Source organism: Natator depressus, chromosome 7 (assembly GCF_965152275.1).
Source record: "Natator depressus isolate rNatDep1 chromosome 7, rNatDep2.hap1, whole genome shotgun sequence".
Classification (NCBI taxonomy): Eukaryota; Metazoa; Chordata; order Testudines; family Cheloniidae; genus Natator; species Natator depressus.
The window spans coordinates 42,932,107-42,956,527 of NC_134240.1; the positions used below are offsets into that span (position 1 = coordinate 42,932,107).

Sequence of the window (24,421 nt, forward strand, 5' to 3'; positions counted from 1 at the left end):
ACCCTGTATAAAAGAGCACTTGCCCTGGGTTGCTTCCCACATTGCTGCTAAAGCTGGGATTCCAACCCAAAGGAGAGGTGCCAAAAAGCCAAAACGAGGTGGATCACTGCGCCCATCACCAAACTGGCGCTTTCAGGCCCATTGAGGTACAAGAGCTGGCTCAGCTGTGACTCTGCTTTTACCTGCTGAGCTGCTGAGAGCTGTTGGAGAGTGGCCAAAGCAGCGTCTTCAGCCAGGCAGGCAGCCTCAGCCTCCCCGTAGGTGAAGTTGTACTTCCCTCTTGGCGATTGGAGGTGGAACACGCCAACGGTTTTGTCTGGAAAACAACCATGCCAGTGCATGTCACTTCACAGGGAGCTCTCCGGAAACACAGGTTCAGGGCCTGACTGGGAGAGAGCCCTCTGATCTTACAGCCGAAAATAATCTCGGGCACAATTTTAGGGGCATTCGATTATTCCTGCAAATCAGCAAGGTGGCTGCATCTGAAGATCCAACATAATATATATTTATAAAGTGCCTTTCACCTAGATCCTAAATACTTATCTACACAAAAGTGTGTGTGTGTTTCTCACTCTCACACCTAGAGAGCAAGGGCCAGATTCAGCAGCTGCTGGACACCACATTGGCAATGCCAAGCAGCCAGTGTACACCACTGAATCTGACCTGGCAGACCTAATCTACTTTTGATATTTTAAAGGATATATACACACACCAGCAGGGTTATCTATCATTAAAATACAGCCACTTCTGGGGGGGGAAGATGGAAGCCATTCTGCACCAGTGCTCCCTAACTCCATACTGGTTATTGACTCAACCTAGACTCAGGGGGAACAGCACCACCTACTGACCCAACTCCACCACTTCCTGCTGCATGAGGGCTTTTCTTCGAGTCTCTTCCAAGCAGCTTGACCTGGTTTAACTTGTGAGATTTTACACATTAACAAGTGACAGAGGCAAGAGAGTGAGAATTTTAAGGGACCCTTGAGCCCCCACTGGGTCTGAGGTAGAAATCTCAGGGGAGGAAACAGGCTTTATGTCTGATAGAGCCTGGGGCCGGAAAACGGGCTACCCATCTTCTCTATGCAGGGTGGTCTGAAATAAGAGGTGACAGAACTGCCTCTGCCTCCCCAACTCCTGTTTTCTGAAGAGGAAAGTGGTGGCAACAAGGACTCGTACCATGAAAGTGCAGATCAGTGCAAATGGCCTCGGGGTGGCAGTGCCCGTTCTCTTCCAGGCAGCGGTTGGTGGGTGGCACAGCTTCCTCCAGGCACTGGATTCCGTTGCCAACATAACCTGCTTTGCACTCACACTTCCGAGCGTTCTGCAACACAAAGGAATCCCCGGGGCAGCAGGGAGGCCAGTCCCAGCGCTCGGGAACCCCATGATCTCCTGCTGAGGCCTGGCTGGATCTAGCAATGGGGTTGCTGACCATCCTGAAATTTCTGGGCGAAGTTTGACCGTAACAGGACAACCTCCTGTCTTGCAACCCAGGCTGAGCTCCTCCCTTGGCCTGAGAAGTGGTGTGATCGGGCGGTGCCACCAGAGGCCATAATCGCAATGTCACAAGGTGACCCCGTGGAATATGCTCCCAACGTGGTGGCCCTACCCCAGAGAGGGGATGGGCTCAGTCACTGTGGGGGACAAATCCTATGTCCAGCCAAACTTACATGGAAAAATGCCCCTCCCACCCCCCAGGATTGCAAAGCAGCTCCGTGGCTGCCACTCCCGCCGCAGGACTGGTGTCACTCCCATGGCCCTTGCCACCCAACCTCTTGCTAGGGGAGGGAGGCAGCAAGCAGAATTGTGTAGCACTGCTGCTGGCCTTCTTCCAAATCCTCTCTGCACACTGCCCTGTACGGAGCAGAGCTCCATGGCACAGCTGTGAAACCCCCCCCCCACTCCCGCCTTCATGGGCTCTCCCAGTCCTGCCTCCCACTGCAGCAGAACAGTCACCAGCCCCTCTGCAAGAGACCTGGTGCCACTGCAGGGGGGGAGAGGGGGCAGCTTTTTCCCCGTCCCACAGGCAGTCCCTCTCACACCATTCTTTGTTCCCCCCCACACTCTACGGGACAGGGTTCACTCTAAGCAGAGAACACGCCATGCTGTATGGGGAGGAACGCTAACCCCTGAAAGCTAGCAGCAAGGCAGGCTTCCCCAACCTTTGGAGTATGGCACGTGGTGACAAGAGAGCCCTGGGGAATCGGGCGGGTTGAATGACTGGGGAGGCATTGACTAGAAAGCTATTGCTCATGGCTCTTGCCATGTAGACTAGCTGCAGCCATTGCACCTGTGTGGTGGTGCCAGTGTTCCTCATCCATCTCAATGCTGTTCCCACAACATGGGCAGGGCAGCCAAATGCCTTTGGTGTTCACGACATACTTACTGGCCCAGTGCTGATGCACAAGGCGTGCTCGCTGCAGTCTCCATTCCTGCCATCCGCACACCTGTCTATGGGGCTGCAGACGTAGCCATCTCCCTGGTAATCCGGTAGGCAGGTACAGGAGAGCTGAACACCCACCTGAGTGCAGTTGGCATGCTCGCTGCACCCTCCATTGTCATCCCGGCACTGGTCAATCACTAAGGCAAGAAAGACAGTTCAGCCTTTTAACTCAGCAGGCTTTACAAAGGCCTGATCCTCCAGCCCTTGTTAGTGGGACAGTCCCCAGTGTGACTTCGGGAGAGTCCTGCATGGATCAATCTTCTTTCACAAATACCTTTTTGGTCTTTTCATACCACAATTAAATATTAGCAAACTAATGGCAGTGGGTGCAATTAGAGAGTAGCTGTATACTGCAATGTGCCTGGCAGGAACAGGAATATTGCACAATAATGGATACAGGGACTGGTATTTATTAATGGCATTCCCTGTAGATTAAAATAGAAACAGATCGTATACATTAAGGCTGAGATGGAATTAGGCATCCAAATCCCTTAGGCAGATTTGAAAATCTCAAGCCTAAATACTGATTGGTTGATAATGTCTGCACTGTGCCATTTAAATACAAAGCACCTGCATCATTCCACAAAGGTCTGGATCAGGATCAGGGGACTCAAACATGTGGCCTGTGGGCTGTGTTTCCTGCCATAACTCCCCCCGCCGCCCCTCCTCCACCCCCCGAGCATGCTGCGTCCCCGCTCCTCCACCTACCTCCCAGCACTTCCTGCCACCAAACAGCTGTTTGGCAGTGCTTAGGACTTTTCAGGAGGGAGGGGGGAGGAGGCGGAGAAGAGGCAGGGATTTGGGGAAGGGGTTAGAATAGGGGCAGGGAGAGGGTGAAGCGGGGCGGGGACTTTGGGGAAGGGGTTGGAATGGGGGTGGGGAAGGGGTTGGAAGAGGTGGGGCAGGGCCTCATGGAAGGGGTGGAGTGGGGGCGGGGCTGGGGGCAGCGGGGGTGTCAGTGATGCAGCCCTCAGGCCAATATACTAGTCCTCATGTGGCCTCTGTGGTGATTTGAGTTTGAGATCCCTGGTCTGGATGATTAGAGGAGTAAGTGTTATTTCCCCCATCTTTCCTTTGTCTGATACCACCTTAATTTGTCTTCATTCTCCAAACTACCCACATCTCCACATTTGTCAGAACACTAGAGATTGCCCAGCTCAGGCCCAGGCCATGTGCTCCAACTGTACCTGTGCAAGTTCTTCCATCTCCTTCATAATGTAAGTTGCATTCACAGATATTATCAGCTCGGCAGGAGGCGTTGGGGTGGCAAGCTGGGGAACACACCGGCGTTGCAGCTAGTCACAGAACAAGCCATTCAAATCAGTAGGTTGCACTGTGCATGCAGACGTATCTCCAAGTCCTGCTGCAATCTATGCTCCACCCTCCCACTCCAGGCTCGGCGCAGCTCTGCTCCTGCATCTCCCGCCACTCCCTACCTCAAGCTGGGGCTGGTCTCCATGCCTAGTTCCTCCCACTGTGACCTTCATACCCTTTGGCCTGCTGATCCCCTGGCCTGGAGCAACATCCCTCTTTCCAGTCCACCTCACTCCTCCCGCTTGACCCCATTTCCGTCCCCTGGCTCCCCATCAGTGCCCTTCACCCCACAGGCTGCCTAAACCCTCCCTCTTGCTCAATTTAAATAAAAATGGAGAACTCTCCGGATCATTCACATCCTAACTTCCTGTATCTTTGTTCCAACCCTAGTTGCCCAAACCCCCAGGTGTCGTTATGGGCCAGCCAGGTCTCCAGTGGAGACCAGCGTTCTGTTTTAAAAAGCCAACTTTTTCAAAGTATTTTTGAAACCACTTGTCTGCTCAGATCATCTTGAACATGATCACATCTCAGGGCAGGCCTCAGGGGGCACATTTGGGTTCTTTAGATCAATGGGTTCCCAAGATACAAGAAAAAAAATCCTCTTCTCTGAAGCAGATTGGCAGGATCAAGTCTGCCTTAAGTCTCTGCAGAGTTAGGGCCCTATGCAGTATAATAATTCAGGGCCTGATTTTGAGAGGTGCAGAGCCCACACAACTCCCATGGTCTTTATTGTGAACTGATGGTGCTCAGCACCCAGCAGGATCAGGCCTTCAATTCCCACCCAGCACTGAACAATCACACTTTGGGGACTACCTGCCCCATTTCAGAGCTCTTCATAGGAACATTATAAGAAGCAAAGATGTTCCAAAGGGACGGGTTGTTCCAGTGTTCAGCTCAGTGGTGTTCTCACTGTAGCAGTGTATGGCAGGGATTGTTTGGCTCAGGTTGCCACACGTTCTGGTGCACCTGGTTCTGCTCCTTAATACCCCCAGATCTACACTATGAATTTCCTGCCCCTCTCTCCACACGGTTCCTCTTACTATGTCCAATTCTGGCTGCTGCTATCGTCTACTGTCAGCACGTCCATGGGCCTTAGCTAGGCATGCTGGGCCAAATTTTTAAACTCAAATGTGGGGGTCCAAACAGAGAAACGTGAGCAATTGCAGCTGCCTTCTCTCACGCCTGGAGTGCTGTCCAGAATCTCTGGGTATGTCTGCACTGCAGCTGGACTCCCAGCTCAAATAGACATTCACACACTAGCTTGGATTGAACTAGCACCTAAAGTAGCAGTGTGGCCATGTTGGCACAGGCGGTGGCTTAGGCTAGCAGCCCTAGTGTGTTCCCAGGAGGTCGGGCGGGATTGGGCATGGACAGTCAGCCCGAGCTGCCACTTGCACCAAAGGCCACGTGGCTATCTTCAGGCACTAGCTCAAGTCAATCTAGTGTAACCCATGCCTGCATGGTGTGGTGCTCTGTCTCCCTCTAATGGCACCTCGACTCTAGAGATTGATGAGTCCTCTACAAGCTTGGCTAACAGCCATGTGGCTTTTTGCTCATGCAGTAGAGACTCACTCATGAAGCTTCAGAGATCCCATGTTCTATCCTGCCTGCTGACAACTGGGGTTTCTAGGCATTACACTAGCACAGGTACATCTACCCAAGCTGGGGATCCCACCTCTCAGGTACTGTGTCCGGACTCCACACTCGCCCCATTCAGATTTCTCCTACAAACTCACTTCCACAGCATGAGCTACAAAAAATAGTGCTTGTACGCCAACCCAGCCACAAAACCTCACCCCAGCTGAGCCACCAGAGCAGAGCTGCTTTGCAGCAACGTGTCTGGATGCTGTAAAAATAAGATAGCAACAGATGGGCTCATGCATCCAGAACAAACCTAACAGGACAGAGATAAATTTGATACGCATGAAATAAAAGACAACATGTGACTGATGCTACAGGTGCCCATTCACAGAACCACCTGCCCAAGGGAAGGAACGATACTTGGGAGTTTCACCTGTAGAGTCAAGTGTAAGTTACCTAGTTTGGTTTCGCAGCGCTCTCCTGTCCATTCCTCAGTGCAGAAACAGATCCCATCCCCATTCAAGCCTTCATTACACATCCCATTCTCTGTGCACTTACACTCTGCAAAGCAACAGACAGGAAGACAAGAACACACCTGTAAGATGATCCACTTGAGAAGGGAAGGGTAGCGCTGGAAGATGGATTTTGGCATATGGCTACATGAGGGCTCTGTGTAGGCCTGGACTTTTAGAATTGTGCCTGCAGAATTTTTCACGGGCGATTACCACAAGTCTGTGTGCAATTGTAAAACTGCAGCCAGAAACTCTCGCTGCTTGTGCTGATGTCCCTGGCCTCTTCCCCAACACCCGTCTGTGCTCGGTCCAGGGCATTGACTAGTGATGGACCAACCAAACTTTGCTTAACCTCTCCTGGAGGGCTCCCTTCCCCTCTCTGCTCTGTAGCCCTCTGGCAAATGCCCTTAGCTTCCTTTTTCCTCCCCTTGGCGGCTTGTGAGTCACTTACTCAAAATTCCCCAGTCAGTGAATCCCTTTTAAACTTTCTCCCATGCTTGTGAGTCCCGCACATTGAATGCCAAACCTAGGGAAGGAGTCTAGGTTTCATGCTTCTTAACCCTGGTCTTGTCTTCCTCTTGGCCTGACACAGCACATCAGGGCAGCACTGACCCCAAAAGAGACTGCAGGGGGATCCAGTGTCTCGCAAGCCCATCCAATTCAGGATACATGGCAGCTCTAATTAGAAGTCTGTCTGATTAGAGGCCCATTCACACCTCAAAGCACATGCTTAACTCTCTCTGACATGGATGGAGCTGCTTAACTGCATCAAGTGGGGAAGAGGGAGCGTCTTACACACCTAAAGGTCTCAGCATCAGTGAATTATAAGATTGAAGCAAGTGTACTGGGAAATACCCAACTCGGCCTGGCCTTGAATTGCCTCATGTACACATCACAGCCCAGCCTCTTACACCTCAGGAAAAATGGCAGCCAGTGTTATTCAGCTGGCTTGATGACAGAGTCCTGCAGAGAGGGATTAAGAAAGGGTGCAGCTTCCCCTCCACAGTAGCTATAATCTGATGACCTCTCTGTTATTGGAATAAGGACAGTTCTATGCTATCATAACCGTCCCAGCGGCCACAATGTGCTGTTCACGTAAGGGTAACCCCTCACACTGATTTCAGTGAGGAGTTCTGCTTAAAATGTTAAAATCGAGAGCACAATATGAGCCCAGAGTTTCGGTGGGGCTTTCCTTACCCCTTGGAGCACAATGCACTACAGACCAAACAGTCGTCATTGCCTATAGAAACTGCTCCTCTAACCCCAGGTCTGACAGACGATCTAACCCCAAGTCTACCACCCCCCGTCAGGTCAAACGAACTAATCCCATCCTCTGCCGTCTGTTCAGTGTATTGCACAGACCACTACGATGCGCACACACGTCACTGTCATTTCTGGTTATCTGTTTATAGGTCTGTACCTTGGCAGCCTGGCCCGTATCTGCCTGGCGCACACAGTTCACAAGCCGTCCCAATGAAAGCCTCGGTGCAGTTGCATCGTCCTGACCCATCGATCCTATCATCACAAGTACCACGGTTACTGCAGGGAGCCTCCAGCCCTCCTGGGCAGACTGAAAACACAGAGCCTCGATAAGTTACCCAAACTGGAGACTAGGCAAGAAAAGGTTCCTGCTTTTCCTGGAGGCAGGGAAAACTACTCATAAAAACTTGGTTAGTTGTTAAAGAGTGAATTTGGTGGGTTTACTGGATAAAGCTAGCGTTCCCAGTCTACACCCCAGACTCACCACAGCTTTGGTGTCCCAGCATCCACTGGGCCTCACCTCACCCTTGGGATGGATTCCTCAGGGGCTGCCTCAGGTGGCCCTAACAAAGTCCTGGTGAGGTGCACGGAAGGGATGTTCCCACAGACTCTGTAATGCCTGCGAAATGTCTATGGGAATAACCCCTTGCCATGACTTTCATGCAAAAATGACGAGAAACCTCATTTCGCTATTGCATATCTCCTGACTCTCCTAACTTGCTTTATATAAAGAAAAGGAACTGGCTGCAGCAGCACTATTGGTTGGAATAACACAGGAAGACAGCACTGCATTGGTCACCATAAGATTATCTTTGCAACATAAGGGCTAGAAAGAAAAAACTGCACACAGAGAAATATCATGACAAAAATGTGACAGCTACCAGCCTTCATGGTGACCCATCAAAGCAGCATCTATGGGTAGGCACCACCATCTGGCTAAGAGAGGGCACCTCATTGTGACAAGAGAAAAGAATTCCTTTGTGCCAGGGGTGGGCGCAGCAGTGCAGATTTCTCACCCTGACAGTCTCTTCCATAGTGGTTTGCACAGCACTGCGGTACCCAGCTGGTGGAGAAACAGACCCTCCTGCACCCTTTTGTCAGGGACCTCCGAAGAGAATGCCAGCGACTGCCGTTATCAAACACTGACGGGTACCAATGAGGTCTTGATAACAGATAGTTGCGGTGTGAAAAATAAGAGAATCTGGAAAATGGATTTTCGTAATAAAAGCAAGTCTGGCTTTTGCCCTGTGGGGAAAATGACAACAATGGGTCAAAACCGTCAATATCCTGAGGTTTGTCCCAACTAGCTACTTCCCCACCCCTTAACTAAAGGGAGAAACTTCTCCAAGGACATTAGTAAAATTGTTACAACTAAAAACCAACTCACATACTGGAGGAAGGCGCTACCGATATTCCTTTTTCAGTATAATCACCTTACAAATGGTGGCAAGGGATGAAGGACAGAGAAGACAGGGGCAGGTGGTGGTAGAAATCCGTGTTTGCAGCTATCAGGCAGTCGGTGGTACATGACAACGCAGAAAATGAATTTGGCATGGAACAATCAATGGTCAAGCTGTCAAGTGAAAACTTGTTGCCTCACCAGGATCAGAGTGGTCAGGCTGGTGTGAGCATAGGTACAAATCTATACCCAGTAGCCTGTTGCTGCGCCTTACCAGTAATGTCACATTTAAGTAGCCCCTGTCATCCCAGAGGTCTGCAGCTGCATCACCAAACAACAGCAAGCTCTGAGGTGGAAGCCAGCAGCCAACCAGTGTGCAGCATGTGTAACTCCATTGTTCAATGTATGTTCTCTGTCTCCCTCTGTGCATCATGCACAGCGAAGAGGAGGTTCCAGCAGGTGCCAGCCAGGGGCATCAGTACTTTAGTTCAAGCTGCATAGCCTCATGCTCTTAACTCAGGGGGTCCCAGGTTCAATCCCCATTGATGACCAAAATGACAATGCACTACATGAGGGTTGGCTCTTGGCGTATGGGCCAAGCTTCCAGGGAAAATCCTTACAAAAAGTGACCTGAGCAGCAAGGACCCTGGGTTTTAGGGTTAAATCACAGTACCCAGGTTCTGGTCCTGGGAAGGATGAATTGCTCTTTAATTTCCAAACCAAGGTTTAAACTGCTAACCTGGCAATAAAAGAGCCTTTGCTGTTTGGACCCAGCACTCCTGGCTGACACCAAAGTAGCATGAAGATTGCTGGAGTCTACAAGAAACAGCCAAAAAATCCAATGGCCATTTGGGTACTTGATGGAAAACGTACGGCTATGATAGCAGAAGGCCCCGACTCCCATAGCAACTCAGCACCTCCCGACACCACTGCGAGGTAGGGAATGATCCTCATTGCGCAGGTGGGGAACTGAGGCACAAGGATTAAGTGACTTGTTCAGGGTAACAGAGGGAGTCTGTAGCAGAGAAGGAAATTGAAGCCAGGTCTCCTAAATCCCAGCCCAGTGCCCTGACCAGGAGTCCATTCTCCCTTCTACACTCCTGCTAATGGGCACTGCACAGGAAATGCCACCCCCACCTCCACTTTGCAACTTGCCCAACTAAGCTCTTAATTAAAAACCAGCGCCCTCTACAAACCACTGAGCTGTCTGGAAAGTTATTGGAGAGGAGTGTCCTGTCAATGGAAGCAAGAGATGCAGCACAAGACAGCCACAGGCACTGGGTGGGCAGGTGGCAGGCATAGCTAGCTGTTCCCAGATCTGCCAGTGCACCTCATTCCAGCCTGGATGCAAACCCCTGCCATTCTGGACTCGGGACATCACACGGCTCTGCCAACCTAACTCTGACCTGCAGCAGCACCTGCTAGTCCAGCTTTCTGCCACCCTTTACTGAGACCCATGTAAAACTGCGTGACACTAGAACAGAAATAGGTACCAGAATGAAAAGAGCGAAGTACTGAGGGGTTTGTTTTGCCTTGTACACGTCTACCCACATGAGGGTGTGATGGTGTTGTCATTCACTTCTCCACCAAGGCACCACGCAGGCCTCTGCCCCAAACTTTGGGGGTCATTGTTGCAACCACATTCGCTGGTTCAGGCGCCTGAGTTACTGTGAGTGGGTAGCTGAAAAACTAAGAGGCAACCAATCCCAGAGGATGGCGTGTGCGCCATGCTCTGAATACAGGGTTGCATTATCATCATGCGCAGCATGACCTAGACTTCTGCAGCTGCTGGGACTGAACCTGAATGGTTCAAAGCCTACAGTGTAAACAAGAAGTGAGGGACACTAGTCAAGAACAGATAGCATGGCTGTGCTTGATTTAGGTGTCAATCCTGTAAATGGACTCTACACTGGCAGACCTCTGTGCAGAGTCACATGGGGCTCAGAGATTCCACCCCTGGTGGTTAGTTATTTGACTACTGTTAAAGCACTGTAATGAGCTTTATGAGCTGTAATGAGCCATAGACAGTAATTTACAAGCAGTGACTGACTCAGTAAGTTGATAGAGCTGCACACTTTACCCATTGAACTGATCCAGCGGGACAGGAAGGCTCGAAACCACAAACACCACAGCTCTCAACTGAACCCTGAGCGGGGAGGAGAAAAACAAACACATCTCACTTTCTCTGTCCATTACAGGCCTGCTTGCAACACAGGGTGGTGAGCTCACCCTGCCCGACATCCAAGCCTGTCAATAATCCTGTTTGCTTTTACGGGCTGCAGCACACTGTAGCACTACACAGACTGCACATCCGAGTGGGTGTTGGGCACTTTAGTATTTATAAGAGCCTAAGCACTCACCCTGAGCTCAACGGAGAGGAAATCATCACAGCGGGACCCCAGGTTCGGGGGCTCCAACAGTTGATCAATGCCATAGGCAATGCCCCCATCAAACTCCATGTGCCTCTGGACAATCTTGGCATTGCCATTGTCCACTAAGAGCTCCCCCTGCAAGGAAGAGGAGGAAAAGAGAATGATTTGCTCAGCTCTAACACATCTGCCAGGTCTTATTCATTATAAGCAGGGCAGAGAGGGTGAAATGCAGCTCCCAGCTTGCACAAAGCACAGGCACTCAGGACTTTTTGTGGGGAACCAAGCCGGGCGCACTTCATTCCCTAATGTGGGCAGGCTGCCCCTTTGCAAGGTATTAAATCCCTGTAAGTGCTGATCCTCTGTGTTGGTCTATTTGGGCCCTGCCTGTGGTGCACAAGAGATGGACACATTTCCTGGCCACTCTACCCATTCCCACAGTGCCTGTGCAAATCCACCCTGGGGCTTAAGTTTGGAGAGCCTTGCACAGATTTGCATGTAATTCATCCTAAACGATTAAGTCCCACGTTCCATGCACATGCTCTGTCCTGAGTATTTGGGATGGGGGGGAGGGGATAAATTCTTGCACAGAATCTCCCATCTGAGGATCAAGTTGATCTACCTCAATTAATTAAATGCCCTGTGTGAGAGAGTAAGATTGCACCCATTTTTAATAATGGGAAGCAAACACAGAGTGGTTAAGAGATCTGATCAGGGCTACACAGAGCGAGTCAGCAGCAGAGTCAGGATTAAGAGGGAGTAAAAAAATGTATTTTGTTTTCTACAAAAAATATTAATTGAAAACATTCATAGATTTTGGGAGGTTTCAGATGTTGAAAAACAACCAACATCAATTTTTCTATAAAAGCTTGAAAAAAATAGATGAAAATGGATATTTTCATGCAAAATTTCCATTTGGACAAAAAAAACCCATTTTTTGTTGAAAAGAAAATGTTGACAATTTTTTTTGACTGGAGCTAATTAAGAGCCAGAACCTTTGGCTCCCAGTTCTACTTGTTTAACTATTACGCCCCTTGCCTTTGAGAAACAATGAGTCAATAAATGCTTCCCATAAGCCCAGAAGAAGCGAAACCCAGCAGTGAGACTTTTACAAAAGCTGGAAGAACTTACTTATCAGAAACCAAGGTTCAATAGATTCATAGAATTTAAGGCCAGAAAAGACCATTCTATCATCTAATCTGACCTTGTGTACACACAGGCTAGATATCTTATCGCTGACTAAAGTATGCCTTCCAGAAAGCATCCAGTCTTGATCTGGGGACATCAGGGAATGCAGAATTCATCACTCCCCTTGTGAGTTTGTTGCAGTGATTAATTATCCTCACTATTAAAAAACTGTGCCTTATATCTAATTTAAATGTGTCTGGCTTCAGCATCCAGCCACTGGTTCTTGTTATGCCTTTCTCCACAAGATTAAAAGCTCTTTAGTGCTCATATTTTTCTCTCCATGGAGACAGTTATACACTGTAATCAAGCCACCTCTATGACTTCTTGTGCATAAACTAAACAGATTGAGTTCTTTAGCTTCCCTTATCAATTTTCTATACTTCACAACTTCTATTTTATACTAATTGTTATCTAAGTCCCCCCTTTTCCATTTGCTATATATATTTTTTTATTTCTAACTGCTGCCTTCACTTCCCCACTAACCCAAGATATGCTTTTAACCAAAATTGTCTTCTTTCTTGATTGAGCAATTGTGGCTTTTTGGCCCTCTCTTCTTAAAACACTCCCTATTTTCATTTACATTTTTCTGTCTAAATTTAGCTCACTACCTGTTCTGTATAAAACAGCATTAACTCTCCAAGGTTTCTGAAACATCTGCTTAATAAAAAATATCCCTTCTGTTACCCCTAGTACATTGCAGTTGCTTGAGTGCACACACATGCACTGTACACTTAGTACCTACTCACCATTCAATTACAACCCACATGAATAACTGTGTGGGTCTTTACCTCCCTCTAGCGGCTAAGCCAGGTAAAGAGGTTTATAAGTGTGTTACTGTCTCCCAGTCAGAAGAACTGATCCTTTAGCTCAGAAAGTTGACACTCATGTTTTTAGATGAGGAGAATTTAAGTTTAATTCTTGCAGGTGACCCTTTCTGTAGGAGCAGTCACAACTCAACTGCTTCAATATATCATTTCCACAAAAAATATAAAACCAAGACTCTGTTACTTACGACATTGTTCTTGCTGCAGCTAAACGAGATGGTGGATCCATGCATGGTCCTTACAGAAGCAATGTGTGGCAGGTTACCGGCTACAATCTGAAGACAGATAGAAGTAACAAACTGATTCCCTCCTGGAACTACTTAATTATCATCAGTTTGGATTTGAACCCGTCAGTGGTTAGTAAGTGGTTCACAAACCAACTCTCATTTCCTTCAGCTGTATTTGTTATCCTGAAGTATCTGGTCAAATAGCTCAGAGGAATAATTTTCACACTACAGGCTGTTTGCAAACCTCACTTCGCCTATTTATGACTCTGATGCCAAAGTGGTATGTGTTTCTGCTACCAGGCTGGATGACATTTTTAAAACAGGAGAACTTTTTTTTTTGGATGAATCCATACAGCTTTTAGGAATCACAGGCATTTTCCTGAATGCCTGGCGGATGTCTAAATACTGGCCAATGAGGAACAAGGTCACTCATTGTGATGAACTGAATTCGGCACCTTCTAAATGAAAATGTGTGTGAATACCCTAATACAGGATCAGAGGGGGAGCCATGTTAGTCTGGATCTGTAAAAGCGGCAAAGAGTCCTGTGGCACCTTATAGACTAACAGACATATTGGAGCATAAACTTTCGTGGGTGAATACCCACTTCGTCAGATGCATGAGTGGAAATATCCGGAGGCAGGTATAAATATGCAAGCAAGAATCAGGCTAGGGATAACGAGGTTAGTTCAATCGAGGCCCTCTTCTAGCAGCTGAGGTGTGAACACCAAGGGAGGAGAAACTGCTTTTGTAGCTGGCTAGCCATTCACAGTCTTTGTTTAATCCTGAGCTGATGGTGTCAAATTTGCAAATGAACTGAAGCTCAGCAGTTTCTCTTTGAACTCTGATCCTGAAGTTTTTTTGCTGCAGGAGGGCTACCTTTAAATCTGCTATTGTGTGTCCAGGGAGGTTGAAGTGTTCTCCTACAGGGTTTTTGTATATTGCCATTCCTAATATCTGATTTGTGTCCATTTATCCTTTTAAGTAGGGACTGTTCAGTTTGGCCGATGTACAGAGCAGAGGGGCATTGCTGGCACATGATAGCGTATATCACATTGGTGGACATGCAGGTGAATGAACCTGTGATGGTGTGGCTGATCTGGTTAGGTCCTGTGATGGTGTCGCTGGTGTAGATATGTGGGCAGAGTTGGCATCGAGGTTTGTTGCAGGATTGGTTCCTGAATTACAGTTACTATGGTGCAGTGTGTAGTTGCTGGTGAGAATATGCTTCAGGTTGGCGGGTTGTCTGTGGGCAAGGACTGGCCTGCCTCCCAAGGCCTGTGAAAGTGAGGGATCGTTGTTCAGGATGGGTTGTAGATCACTGATGATGCGCTGGAGAGGTTTTAGCTGAGGACTGTATGTGATGGCCAGTGGAGTTCTGTTGGTTTCTTTCTTGGGCTTGTCTTGCAGCAGGAGGCTTCTGGGTACACGTCTGGCTCTGTTGATCTGTTTCCTTATTTCCTCGTGTGGGTATCTTAGTTTTAGGAATGCTTGGTGAAGATCTTGCAGGTGTTGGTCTCTGTCTGAGGGGTTGGAACAAATGCGGTTGTACCTCAGCGCTTGGGTGTAGACAGTGGATCGTGTGGTGTGTCCGGGATGGAAGCTGGAGGCATGAAGGTAGGCATAGCGGTCGGTGGGTTTTCGGTATAGGGTGGTGTTAACGTGACCATCACTTATTTGCACCGTGGTGTCTAGGAAGTGGACCTGCCGTGTAAATTGGTCCAGGCTGAGGTTGATGGTGGGGTGGAAGCTGTTGAAATAGTGGTGGAATTCTTCCAGGGTTTCCTTCCAGTGGGTCCAGATGATGAAGATGTCATTAGTGTAACGTAGGTAGAGAAGGGGCGTGAGTGGACAAGAGCGCTTTAACATCCCTGCCCCTTTTGCCACCCCCCAGGCCTCTACCGCCGCAGCAGCTGGAGTCCCGGGCCCTTTAAAATCGCCGCTTGAGCCCCGGGCAGTGCGGGTGGGCTGGCGGGGGACACTGACTCCCCCAGCCCGCCCCTCCCACCCGAGGCCCTGCCTATTCCAGGGGGCAAAGCTGCCCCGCGCCCCCGTACCGGTAAGAGAGAAATTTTACTTTCACCCCTGAGTACTTGGCTGATTTAAAAATAAATTTAGGTGGCTTGAGCCTTTTACCTTCGTGTCCCTAATCATGTGCATTTTGAGATAGGCTGCCAGCTTGTCCCTGTGGTCTTTACTATACAACCACGTTTGCATCTTCTCAGGCAGGGCGTTAAACACAGCATCAGTAGGCCACAGCATGGTGAAGGGTCTGTGAGCAGAGTTGTTAACCAGAGATAGCAGTTCTGCTTCCTGTACAGAGACACAAGACAACATGGAAACAACAAATACATGCTGTGCCTGCATGAAGGAGCCACATAGCCCAGAACTAGAGAGTATTCCTAGAGAATTCAAACCATTTACCTGGAGTAGTTTGCTGTAGATTTTGTAGCCATATGATTCTGCCACCTCAGTGATGCTTTGCTAGAAAAATAATAAAAATTAAATAAAACCATTACAAAATGTGAGAGCTTGTTTCACTTACTAGAGTTCCTAATAAATGAGAAAATTCAGTCAATTCTCAGAGCCAAGACTTTGCATTTGCTGACTCTGAGGACTGCTATGACAGGCTGATTAAACAAGGTGGCTGTTAATTTCTGCTCTGGAGTAGTGATTTAATATAGGTAAATAGCAGTGGGTCTGAGTAACTCATTCTACGCATTTGAGCACACACTGGGACAGGTCAATATTAACTCCCATAATTCTAGATGAGAGTCTCTCCTAGTTCCTAAGAGAATGTCTGCATTTCAAAAGTAATTGTCCAGGCATTACCGTACACAGGGTGCCATGTCTGAACATAATATGGCCCAGAACGCCATGGGTTACTAGAGTGATACATAAAGAGTGTTCCCCCAGCACGATAGCAAACACTAAATGCAGATCCCTGAGTTAGCAGATGGGCAAAGCTGACTGAATCATCCCTGGTGTAACTCCATTAACTTCAGTGGCATTACACCAGGCATGAATTTGGCAACAAAGGGGCTGCTCTGCCAACCAATGGCAACATGACTTTTTGACTGCTCCTGTCTGACATACAGAGCTGGATGTTTAAAACCTGCAATGTAAAGCCCAGTGAAGACCATCCCAAGTATGCAAGAGAGGCTTTAGTTAACCTGCTTTGAGTCATACAGTGTGATCTTTATCCAGTGATGCAAAGGGCAGTCTGGGCACACCTTTACCTGTCAGGTTTGTCCTATCACAGGCCTGCATGGATAGACCCTAGCTTCCTCACCCCCCACTACACACATCCGCATGCACCATAAGCACAGCTAGCTCCACAATTTAACCTCTTTATGCTTAAACCACCCCATGTACTACAGATAAATGGAATTCCTAGAGTGTAGTAACCTGTGCCTAAGAAATATAAAGAAGTGTTACTCATTCACTACACTAGCATTCATTCTGGGGTTGGGGAAAACTCTCAGGGTGATGATCACTCATTAAAATGGTATTGTTTCAGACATACCTGTGCTAGGTGGGTAGAAATGTTCAGATTCTGCAAATCAGCAGGGATTAAAATCTTGTCAATGATATGGATCACCCCATTCTTGCCAACAATGTCACTGGTGATGATCACTGCCTCCTCATTTAGATGCACACTATTCTGCAGAAGAAGGGACAATACAGTGAATGCAGATTTCCAGCGAGATGTGACCTCCCACTTTAGACCACACTATAGCTCACCTGAAGAACGCTTTGGGATCCTTCTAGATGAAAGGTGCTAGCTCACAGGTATTTTTAGTAAAAGTCGTGGACAGGTCATGGGCAATAAACAAATATTCACAGCCTGTGACCTGTCCATGACTTATACTAAAAATACCTGTGGTTAAATCTTGGGGTGGAGGTTGGTGGGAGAACCGGGAGCCACCGCTGCCCGGAGCCATGGACCTCGGCTGCTCCTGGACTGCTGCTGGGAGCCACCAGAGCAGTGGCTGGTGTGGCTGTCCCCGAGGCCACTCCACCAGCGGCTGATGTGACCGTCCCAGGGCCTACCTGAGCAGCTCGTTCCAGAGTCAGCCACACTGGCCCCTGTAGAAGTCACGGAGGTCATGGAAAGTCATGGAATCCGTGACAGACACGGCGCCCTAATCATGACTGACAACTACCTCTTTCACCACAATCCTTATTTTGTGTCCTGACAAAGCCGTGATGGACTTGTGCGTCTCCAGTTCGCTGGCCAGCAGTTTCCGACAACTCACTATGTGATAGCGAAGCAAATCTTTGATGAGGCTTTTGTTCTTCCATTCACTGAACTAAAGGAAGGAAATTGGTATACGATAGACTATCATGTCAGGACATTTCTGGAAATGATTAATTTAGCCAATGACTAAAATGACAGGGAATATTATGAGTTTTTTGCTCTACTAACCCTTAACCATCATTCCTTGCTGAAAGCCAAGTCCCAATCCAATACATGTAAAATGGATCACAGGTAGCTGAATTATGGAGTTCTGTTCCAAAGAGGCTCCAAGTCACTTCAGATGACAGGAGTAAGAGCAAAGTTCAAGTCACTGGCTCAAGGAGAAAAAGTAACCTTGGCCTCAAACCGTCAGCATCCAGGTTGGCCACATTCTGAAGGCCAAAACCCCAGGCTTACTTTGGGGAGATCCAGATCTGGGTTTTGCACAGGTCCCTTTCCCTGTAATGGACTAAAACAACCCCCCATGTATGAACATCCCTGACCTTTCAGACCATTTGTTTCTGAGCTTCGAGGCTTGTGGACAGGGCCCCATGTCCATACCACTGCAGTACAGCAGAATGCAAATTAAACAGAAACAAAACCAAAACCAACCCAACAAAAAGAACCAACAGAGAGGCTTATTGAAAGAAGTATGAAAACAAACAATACCATGGGATATTAAATTCCATTTATTTTCCTTTGCCCCAAATTTTTTGCAGGTCTGGAGATATTTGTATTAACAGTGCAGAACTGCACAGTACCAGTTGTCAGGGGTTGTGGTGAAGCTGGATATTTTGATTGTCCTTGTTATGTTTCAGAATTAACACTCCCTCGGACACAAAAGGGGATGCAATTCACCCCCCTCAGAGCTATCACTCCATGCTGTCTGCAGATTCAAGTAGACATCAGTGTCTGTTTATACACAGCTCACGTTTTTAAAGGTTTTCTTGGTAACCACAAAAGTTAGACAATTAATTAATTTTCCAATGAAAGCTTATATTCTGAAACACAAAAATGAAGTAAGGGGTGGATTCCTCTACGCCAGAATTGGGGTCATGTGTAGTGCTAAAGCTAATGGTATTGTGATGCCAGAACAGGAGAGAATCCAGCCTGGCTGGCAAGATGGTTAGTGCACCTCCTAGTGGAGCGTTCTGTTATAGCAGAGGCCACATTACAAGTATGCTATTGGCTTGAATAGGAGCAGAGACTGAGGAAGAACTCAATGAGCACCTCAGGATTTGAATACAGTTAAAAACTTGGGGTGCTTTTGACCTCTTGAGTCAATTAAATTAATCTAAGGAAACAGAACTTTGTCTGAGAGGAAATCATCACAGCCTGACCACACCGAATAACTGACAAAGCTAGGGAGTCAGAAAAGGGGACCGAAAGCAGGAGCTGCTTACCGTTGTACTGTTTTGTATTGAATCTGCATGTGGAACAAAGATGGTGAAAGGCCCCTCCCCACTTAACTCCTTGATTTTGAAGGCCTAAAGCGCACAGCGAGCACCAGGAACAAAAACAAAGCAAAACAGAAACCAAACACAACTCTCATTAGTCGGAGCTTTTCAAGAAAACACCTGGCAATTTTATACTTTTAGACAATAATTACTGCTTGCCACCAACCAGTAACTGCTTAAAGAACTCGGATGCTGCTTCGCTTCTCAGGAGCTCCTAAAATAAATCAGAACAGCGAATGTTAATGGTGAGTCTCTATTTAAATCTCTTGGGGTTTGATGCAAAGAAAACCCTTCCCATCAGCTCACTAAACTGACCTTGCCACTGACCTCCAGGGTGCTCTCCCTACCCCATAGAGACTCAGGTCCTTTGACTACACTAAGCTTGTTTTCCAAGTATTTCCCACCCTTGCTACAGCCAGGGTTTTGAGAAGGGTTAGACAACACAGGGGTTAAAATGCTGGTAGACAACCTGCACTGGGACCTACCTGCTGCTACCACCTATCCATAGTAGCAGGGGTGGGAAATTTTAGGGGAAAAGCCTAATGTAGACACCCCCTTCATAGGAGTTAACTCAGGGGTTTTACCTGGCCTAGCATTTGGGCCACGTCTTTTCTTCCAGAATTGCCCATTGAGCAGCCACACACATCCACTCTGCGTTAGCCTGTTTGTGCCAACAGCATGGATATCTCCAGCTACAGCTAGCAAGAGACACACAAGACTTGAGCAGGGCACATTGTCCCTTGTTGTAACAACTGTAATTAATACTAGGAGTTAACATGGCAAACGTGTAAAGAGCTCTTCCCCCGTAGATCTACTATAGGCACCACTGTTGAAACGGAAAGGTTCAGTGACTTGCCCAAAGTCACACAATGAGTCGGTGCAGAGCTGGGAACAGAACCCAGGGCTCCTTGACAACCAGTCTGGTGACATGCTCCTTGACTGCCTTGAGCCCCTGCCTTTCAAACTAGTTATGCTCTCCCAGTTCCACCAGCCCGAAGAACCAGATGTCACTCCTGAAAAACTCTTTATTTGTCCCCTGAACACACTGGTGCTGGAAGTCACACCCACCCATGGAACCCCAAGAGCCACTTTCACAGGGACACTTTTCAGAGTGCAGCTGCATTTTACTGCTGTCTTCCTGGGAACGGTTCCTCTTGTTTCAGCTTTCTCCTGATTAGCAGGGATGCCTGGCCAGGATTAAATGTATTTCTAACCTTCCGGGTCTTTCATACATTTCCCTCAGCTGAATTTCCAAATATTTCCAGGTCACAAGAGTTCAGTATCCTGCTTATTTCCTGGTGTGCTGCTTCAGAAAAGGAAGTAGTTCACCCAGACTAGTGCCCGTTCAAACACAATCCTAGCTGAATGCACTTTACCTACCTGGTACACATTGCCTCTGCAAGTGAACCCATCTCCAACATGGCCCCAACCACAGGAGCAGTTTCGAGTCCCAGGTCCAGTGTACTTGCAGAAACCAAATCTACTACAGCCTCCATTATTCTGGCAGAAAAAATAAGATCATCCCAATTAGTCACACAGCTAGTGGTCTGAAGGTTTATTTACCAGTTAGCAGTTGAACACCCACTCTTCATGCCTGTTCCTGACTTAAGGTAACCTCTGACATTGGGTTTTGCCCCCCTAGTGCCATGCACTCCTGTTGAAACTCAATATTTTATTAGTCTTTTTTCCTCAAGTTTTCTTCCACCCCGCTGGCAAACACTGCTCTGAGACAGATAACTACACCAGACCAAACAGAGGAAAAGCCATTCAAATAAGACAGCTCTGAAGAATTTAGTGAAGAAGAAAAATAATGGTTTACAGTGGCTTTTTCAGCTGAAGTAAAGTAATGAAATAGCATAGCAGGTATTTGTTTTAAGATTTCTACACGGGGCATCTTAGCCATCTAAGAACTAGACTTGGAAGGCGTAGACTGCATGAAACCGCAGTTCCGCTCAGTTCAGCTCTTCTGCTTTCTGAAGTAGATATATGGAGTACCAGAGAGACAAGGTGGGGGAGGTAATATGGAGTACCATACACTTAACTGTGGGGTTGTGTGAGACTAGGCTTCTTTCCCAGCCTGCTCTAAAAGCTCAGTCCATATGTTATGTGGAGCCTAAACTCTCCCCTCCCTTGGGTTTAGTTTTATTAAAAAAGAAATTAAAAATAAGTTCAAATGAAAGTTTCTCCTGATGTTTGGCAGCTCCTAGGATTCCTCTCTCAGGACTGCTCAGCCCACACACTAGATCATGTCTCCCCAGTGCCTCTCTGACTTTCCTTATATGTATGTGGCTGGGTTAATGAGTCATCTGCACTGGTAATTCAACAAAAGCTCATTTAACACTCTCCCAGCAGAATCAACACATGGATGGAGTGTGTCAGATAAAAACTGCCAGCCTATTACAGAGGATTAGAGCAAAACTAGTTGAACATGAAAGATGCAAGTTTCTCCACCAATAGGTCTCAAACCTGACACAGAGTTCCACCTCCAGGAGCGAGAGGGGAGCTTGCTTTCTCTGTTGAGGCTGCCAATAAGAGTGCTGGTTTCATGCAAGTTGCAATGTTGTTTGTTTTTCTCTGGACCGTGGAAACTTACATGCACTAGAAATTGGATCAACATTAGTAACCCATTCCAGTGGCCAAGCAGCTTGTCTAGTAGAAAGGAAGCAATGAATCAGAGAAGTGCAGTAGGGCATTAGTGTGCATATTAAAAGCATAACATGACAAGTTAGATCATTCTGAACTGCTGCATTCTGGATAACTTTGAATAACTCTGCCTATTAATGGTTTGCATGAAGGAAAGCTTGAGGGTTTAGTCCTTTGACAGTAGTAAGAGGAAAATGCAGACAAACCTCACTGCAAAGATTGATGGGGACACATTGTTTCACACCATCTCCACTGTAGCCAGGAAGACAGTTACAAGCAACCTGTGGAAGGAAAAACAAAGCTATTTTGTAGAGCTAAAAACAATAATGAAAATGTACAAGTACTCAAGCAGGAGAAAGGGGTGAGAAGAGAAAGAGCATATTTCACATAATAGTTTGGGGGCGCACTCTGTTCATTCATTAATAACCAGGTCGTGATTATTATGAAATCACCTAAGAAAATTCCCCAGCCTTTGGCCAACAGACTTTATATAGGCCAATATGCAATTAGCAGCTCTCAGACATGGAGTCCCCTCTAGTTAGCAGTTAGTTACGAGTAGATCCTTCTATATGGAAGAGAAGAGATGCAAAATTTTAGTAAAAAAGATTCACAAGGGAAAGATTACCAATAACCACAAAGGAAAATGACATATGAACTCATCTGAGAAAAGGATTTACTTACCAGATTTGGGCCTGTTTTAGTGCACTCTGCATAGCTGTGGCAATTCCCATTGCGCTCTAGACAGCCATCGATTTCTGCATCAAGAGAGTAGATCCATGTTAACACAGCAGAAACCGAAAGTGGGAGGTGACCAGTGAGTGAAAAACATGACAGAGGAATAGCAAACAGAGCTCTCTCCAGCTGGAGATACAACCGCACAGAGGCAACTCATCACACCAGTAACCATGAGAGTTTAGTGATGGGGAAACCACAAAGTTCCATTCATCACTTCCTCTTGGTCTTGAAAATGTGGTTTAGAGCATATGGTGGGGAACAAGGAACTCCTGAGTTCTAACCCAAGGTCTGACCTCGACTTGCCACATGGCTTGTTTATGTGTCTCAGTCTCCCTGACTCTAAAATAGAGCAATAATCCTTGCAAGTCTGTAAAGTGGTATCAAGTTGTGCAGTGACATAAGTGCTGACTACCAGCATTAACACTTCTCCAGTTTTAACCAACTCTAGACTTGCTTTTATAACTTTCTCACAAGTTGTGATGCTCCTAAAGATATGTGGACCTTTGGCATTAGGGTCTGGCTCACCGTATCAGCATGATTTCACCTCCCTGCAAAGTATTGCTGTCAAAACGTGGATCAGAGCACTCACTCACCCTGGCACAGAGTCCCATCTCCAGCATAGCCTTCCTTACAAGTACAAGTATTCTCTCCAGCAGAGACATTAGTACACGTTGCATATACGGAGCAACCGCCATTATCAATCACACATGGGTTTATTTCTGTGACCAAAAACAACAAAGGAAAAGATTTAGGGGGATACATATGAAGTATGGTATATCCAAGCCCATCGCAAAGATGGTGTTTTGCAAGTAATGAACTTCATGCAATTTTCCTCAGGCTCAGAGAAAGAAGATATTGCTTCTAAGAGCTGAAGCTATATTTCTGGGCTTTAAAGTGTCTCTTATTTCCAGAAAGACTTTGTTTTAACAAAAATTATTAAACCATTTTCAATCAAAGATTGTTTTTGATGCAGGTAAAGCTCCTTTATAGACACAGATGACTAATGAAGATGCTACTGAGGCTGATGCTGAAGATGAGCTATCAAATTAATCGGTATAAGAATTTGATTAGCTAACACCTGACTGCTCTGAAGTACTTGCTGTGTGAATAGCTACAAACTATGCCAGAAAAAAAGCAGCATGCCTGATTAAAATAAAGCTTTTTGGTCTGTACAGCGATTCTGGTGAGATCAATACCAAAGGCAAGCTATTACATTTACTGGCACTATAACTTGATTAGCTTGGAATTTATTGCTTAAAGTGCCTAGTCTTTGCATAATAAAAATTGTCAGAAAAAGCAATGTGATTCTGTTAGAACATTATACTTTAAATCTTTTTGTTTTTTATATCTAGCCAATTTCAACCCCATGGTGTCTTGACTTGGGATTGTTTTTTTGGAGAAGGGGGAGAAGGTTAATAAATGTGTTTGTCCTAGAGAGTTTTGTTTCAATAGTATTTATTGAGCAAGGCTGCATTTTCATGAAATGGTCAAATAATAGACTAAAATTCTAGACAATCTAAGAAGGTACATTCTGTGGACCAGATCCATCACTGCAATCTGTTGAGTGTCTGGAACTATTTGGAACTATTCTAGAAATAATTCAGCCAATTCACATGCCATTCCCTTTATCCACTTGAGCAATAGGAACAGTTCCCTCTCTGGTCTAGACACATCAGAAGGGTTGCATTAAGGTCCCATCCAGGAAACCCTCCGTACAGAAGTCAATAGGAGGTTCTGCACTTTGGGGCAACAGGGTTTTTGTGATCCTGCGCTGGGTAACGTCTTAGCATGCATTCAATACCTTGCAATGCTTTCACAAACTAAAACCAGAATCTTACAGCTGTGAAAGCAAGAAAACTCGTGCGATCGCTCATTTGTGTAGCCTGTGCTGGCACTCGAGCGCACTTGGAAACACGGCATGTATGTTGGAAATACCTGAGCAATATGTTCCATTCCCAGTGTATCCAGCAGAGCAGGAGCAAGTAGGCAGGGAATCTACAGAGCCATTAATGCAACTGAAATGACCAAGGAAGAGAATGAACAATGACATTCTCGCCTTAATCTTATACCTAGTGATAAACTTCAACATTACAAAATGCTAATTATAGCTACTATGGCAGCTAGATACTATGGTAAGAGGCGAGTTGGATATAATATGAGAAACAAAATCAAGCAGTTAAGCTTTTCTTTACAATGCCAAAAACTGATCTAAATACTTCATGCACAGGGTAACA

General features: G+C 46.8%; 1 protein-coding gene across 1 annotated transcript in view; it reads right to left on the reverse strand.

Annotated features, from left to right (window-relative positions):
• The window catches only part of STAB1 (stabilin 1), a 98,474-nt gene that overhangs the window by 7,581 nt on the left and 66,472 nt on the right, over window positions 1-24,421 (reverse strand). Inside the window, exons 42-62 of the mRNA XM_074958262.1 lie at window positions 24,123-24,202; window positions 22,781-22,906; window positions 22,134-22,207; window positions 21,659-21,733; window positions 20,190-20,309; window positions 18,976-19,023; window positions 18,756-18,839; window positions 17,279-17,425; window positions 16,639-16,776; window positions 15,537-15,596; window positions 15,249-15,425; window positions 13,076-13,162; window positions 10,867-11,013; window positions 10,587-10,652; window positions 8,124-8,352; window positions 7,268-7,417; window positions 5,792-5,896; window positions 3,628-3,735; window positions 2,384-2,577; window positions 1,177-1,321; window positions 183-316 (exon numbers count right to left, since the gene is read on the reverse strand). Coding sequence (XP_074814363.1) covers window positions 183-316; window positions 1,177-1,321; window positions 2,384-2,577; window positions 3,628-3,735; window positions 5,792-5,896; window positions 7,268-7,417; window positions 8,124-8,352; window positions 10,587-10,652; window positions 10,867-11,013; window positions 13,076-13,162; window positions 15,249-15,425; window positions 15,537-15,596; window positions 16,639-16,776; window positions 17,279-17,425; window positions 18,756-18,839; window positions 18,976-19,023; window positions 20,190-20,309; window positions 21,659-21,733; window positions 22,134-22,207; window positions 22,781-22,906; window positions 24,123-24,202 — 2,494 coding nt within the window. The remainder of the gene's footprint in view (window positions 1-182; window positions 317-1,176; window positions 1,322-2,383; window positions 2,578-3,627; window positions 3,736-5,791; window positions 5,897-7,267; window positions 7,418-8,123; window positions 8,353-10,586; window positions 10,653-10,866; window positions 11,014-13,075; window positions 13,163-15,248; window positions 15,426-15,536; window positions 15,597-16,638; window positions 16,777-17,278; window positions 17,426-18,755; window positions 18,840-18,975; window positions 19,024-20,189; window positions 20,310-21,658; window positions 21,734-22,133; window positions 22,208-22,780; window positions 22,907-24,122; window positions 24,203-24,421) is intronic.